A 3,132-nucleotide genomic window follows, 5' to 3' on the forward strand; every position below is an offset into this window, starting at 1 on the left:
AACTTCTTTGGCAACAAGTGGCAAAAATGTACAAGGTGGCCACAATCTTAACAAACTGTCACACAACTATTTATGGCAGCCAAGTGTCCACGTATTTTAACTTAGACCCACCTATCTTGCGTGAGTACCTGCGCCCACTCCCTGTGCAATTATCTCAGCTGAGATAAAGTCAAAAGAGCTACAAATGGGGCTAGTTGGAAATGCATTCTTGAAGGTAATGATGAGCGCTGTCAAAATACGAGAAGGGACGAGCACTTTGTCCTGTGTGCTCGTCCCTTCTCGTATTTTGACAGCGCTCATCATTACCTTCAAGAATGAGATACAGCTTACTTCAGTGAAATGAAACGAGCTTGTGCTTGGGCAAATCCTAATTTATGTTTGCCGTGAGGCTTTGAACCAACTGTATCAGAGCATTGTCCCTTGCATCAGCACGTCTCTGCTCCTCAGCACGATGTCTCCTCTCCTCTTCTTTTTCTTCGGCGCGTTCTCTGCGTTCCAGAATTCTTTCTTCGTGCTCCATAATTTTCAACTCTTCCTCCCATTGGAGCTTGCTTTCTTCAAATGCCAATCGCCGCAATTCAACCTCACATTCTTTTTCTTTCATGATCATTTCATGCCTCATCCTTTTAAGCATGAAATCGTAGTCAGTGTTCTGATCTGATTTTCTTTTTCCTGTAGAAGACACAATTCTCAAGGATAAGCAGGGAACATGTATGGCGCTTCATGTCTCAGGCACAATGTCTAGAATATGAACATCATTTTTGCTCACAGCGCAGCAAGAACAGGACAAGAGACTAAAGACTACCACAGACAAGCGCTAACTAGCAGCTGGTTTTTTATTGAAGAACGAAAGGCATATAAATACACACAATGAACTACTTATCAAACAACAAAATTTATATGGAAGTCACATGAGAGGTCAAATAACCCAATTCCCTCTCGGCTAATGCAATGGAAGGGCTCCTGATACACATTGTACTGTTGTGGTGAATATAGAAGGCCTCCATTACCTCGCGTGTTAGCTTATCGCTGTGTCGGAAAAGGATACGCGTGTTCTTGTAAACAGGAACGCATTTGCACTCCTTGCACTGAAAAGTCAACTGGCCAAGGCGGTCACCTTTTGCTCTCCTTTCTGCATAATCTTTCTCATGCTTGCATTGCCATTTCTTGCCGAGCCTGTGTGGGAAAGGGGATCATTTTTTCTTGTGTTCTCATGCTCCATCAGACGTTTGTTGACACACCTGCCAGTCTGGCCAATGTACATGGCACCGCATGAGAAGGGGACCTGATACACCCACCTCACACGGTATAGGTGGCGAAACATGACAAGCATCCCTCTTGCCGTCTTGCCTCTGACTGACCTGTTTGCACATTGTGCTTAGTTTTCTAGGCACAGAAAAGACATCAATGCCGTATCTGCCAGGAATTTTTTCAACCCATGTGACAAGCAGTGTGCATACGGGACCACAGCCGCCTTTTTCTTCTTTTTGCCTTTTTTCAGCTGAGCCCCATTCTTAAGCTGTCTAAGGAGTTTCTCCGCTGCCCTGGAAATGAGTTGATCAGGGTACCCATTCACATGTAACTGGCTTCCTTGCGCAAAATGCTCTCCCCCGTCCTCTCATGGCAAGATTTCCTGAGAGCTTATCGCAAGCAAGAAACGGCAATACCCTGCTTTGAGCTTAGAATGGCCAGACCGAAAGTTTAGCAATGGTTTGGTAGTCCTCGGGGAATACCACCAGCACAAGTGTTTGTCCTCACCACACAATGCCAAATCCAAAAACTGCAGTTCTCTGTTGCTGGGAACCTCAGTTGTGAACTCTAGCCCACGTCCATATCCCTTAAAAATCTCCAGAACGTCGACAAGACTTCTATGCAATCGGCCTGTTCGGGTGAACACCAAGTAGTCGTCGTAAACATACCGAAAAACCCTAATGACTTATTCATCCAATGCCTTTTCAATTGCCCTATCAATCCTGCTTAAAAAGATGTTGGCTAATACAGCTGCCACCCTGGAGCCTATGCTCCAGGATCCAGGGTGGCACATGTGCATAAGCTCCAGGGTGGCACCAGGGTGCCCCACGTGCCTTCCACATAAATTTTATTGTTTGATAAGTAGTTCATTGTGTGTATTTATATGCCTTTTGTTCTTCAATAAAAAAACGGTTCATAGTCAGCGCTTGTATGTGGTAGCCTTTCGTCTTTTCTCTCATTCTTGTTGCGCTGTGAGCAAAAATGATGAACACTTACCAACTCTCCCAAATTTTCACCTTGCTGAATGCTAGAATATTAACGTTTTCAAATAACCTGCCTCGTCCTGGGTAACTCAAGGGCGTTTGCTGTTGCACTCGCTCAGAAGGCTGAGTGCTGGGAAGGCTCCTGGCATGAGGCACTGCAGGAGTTGAGTCCATAGGAGGCCTGACTTCAGGCACTACAGGAGTTGGGTCCATAGGAGGCCTGGCATCAGGCACTGCAGGAGTTTGGTCCATAGGAGGCGTGCTTGGGGCGCGCTCCTCGTCATCTGCCGTCGTTGCCAGCATGCCGTGCAATAACTCTCCCGGCGTGACCCCGCTGCTGCCTGTAAACGCAACATATGAAAATTTGCTTTCACCAACAAACCTGCATGATGCAAATTCAGCCTCTGTGATTGCAGCTGAATTATTGCCGTCTGCTGGAACGCTTACCGGCCATGTCGAGGTCGATACCAGCACTTTCTGGTGGTGTATCCCGGTATGCCGCCGCGTACCTCTCCATGTACAAATCCCTGGCAGCGGCCGTCTTCTTCCGCGCTGCGGTGTTGTTCATTGCCTGGGAAGCGGCTGCAAGGTCTTTCCTGCTCGCAGACCCACCATCTTTTCTTGAACGTTTAATCTTATAAGACGTCCCATCGATTAGACACAATATGTCCTGAAGGAGTTGGTCACGCTCGCTGTACTCTTCTTCTGTTCCCGATCTTAATGGAGTCAGGTACAGAAATTAACGCTTGCGCGCACACACAAAAATAATAGAAAACTTACTTCTTTTGATTCCTCCTATCGTTGGCGGCGTACCGCGTAATCAGGAGGTCGAACCGATCGCGCACGCTACGCGACGTGAATGGCTTTTTCAGCATCGCCTTCAGCCGAAGGGCGATGT

General features: G+C 47.0%; 1 protein-coding gene across 1 annotated transcript; it reads right to left on the reverse strand.

The window, feature by feature from the left end:
• Positions 1 to 2,206: 2,206 nt before the first annotated feature.
• LOC144103326 (uncharacterized) lies at positions 2,207 to 2,802 on the reverse strand. The gene is made up of 3 exons (XM_077636078.1): positions 2,682 to 2,802; positions 2,309 to 2,575; positions 2,207 to 2,220 (listed from the first exon to the last, which is right to left on the reverse strand). The coding sequence occupies exons 1-3, from the start codon at positions 2,800 to 2,802 to the stop codon at positions 2,207 to 2,209; spliced, it is 402 nt and encodes a 133-aa protein (XP_077492204.1).
• Positions 2,803 to 3,132: the final 330 nt, after the last annotated feature.

Source organism: Amblyomma americanum, chromosome 9 (genome assembly GCF_052857255.1).
Source record: "Amblyomma americanum isolate KBUSLIRL-KWMA chromosome 9, ASM5285725v1, whole genome shotgun sequence".
Classification (NCBI taxonomy): Eukaryota; Metazoa; Arthropoda; class Arachnida; order Ixodida; family Ixodidae; genus Amblyomma; species Amblyomma americanum.

Coding starts and splice junctions, on each gene's coding strand:
- LOC144103326 (XM_077636078.1), bottom strand. CDS start 2,802: ATGAACAACACCGCAGCGCGGAAGAAGACGGCCGCTGCCAGGGATTTG. Junction 2,576..2,681: donor TATCGACCTCGACATGGCCG/GTAAGCGTTCCA, acceptor TTGCGTTTACAG/GCAGCAGCGGGGTCACGCCG.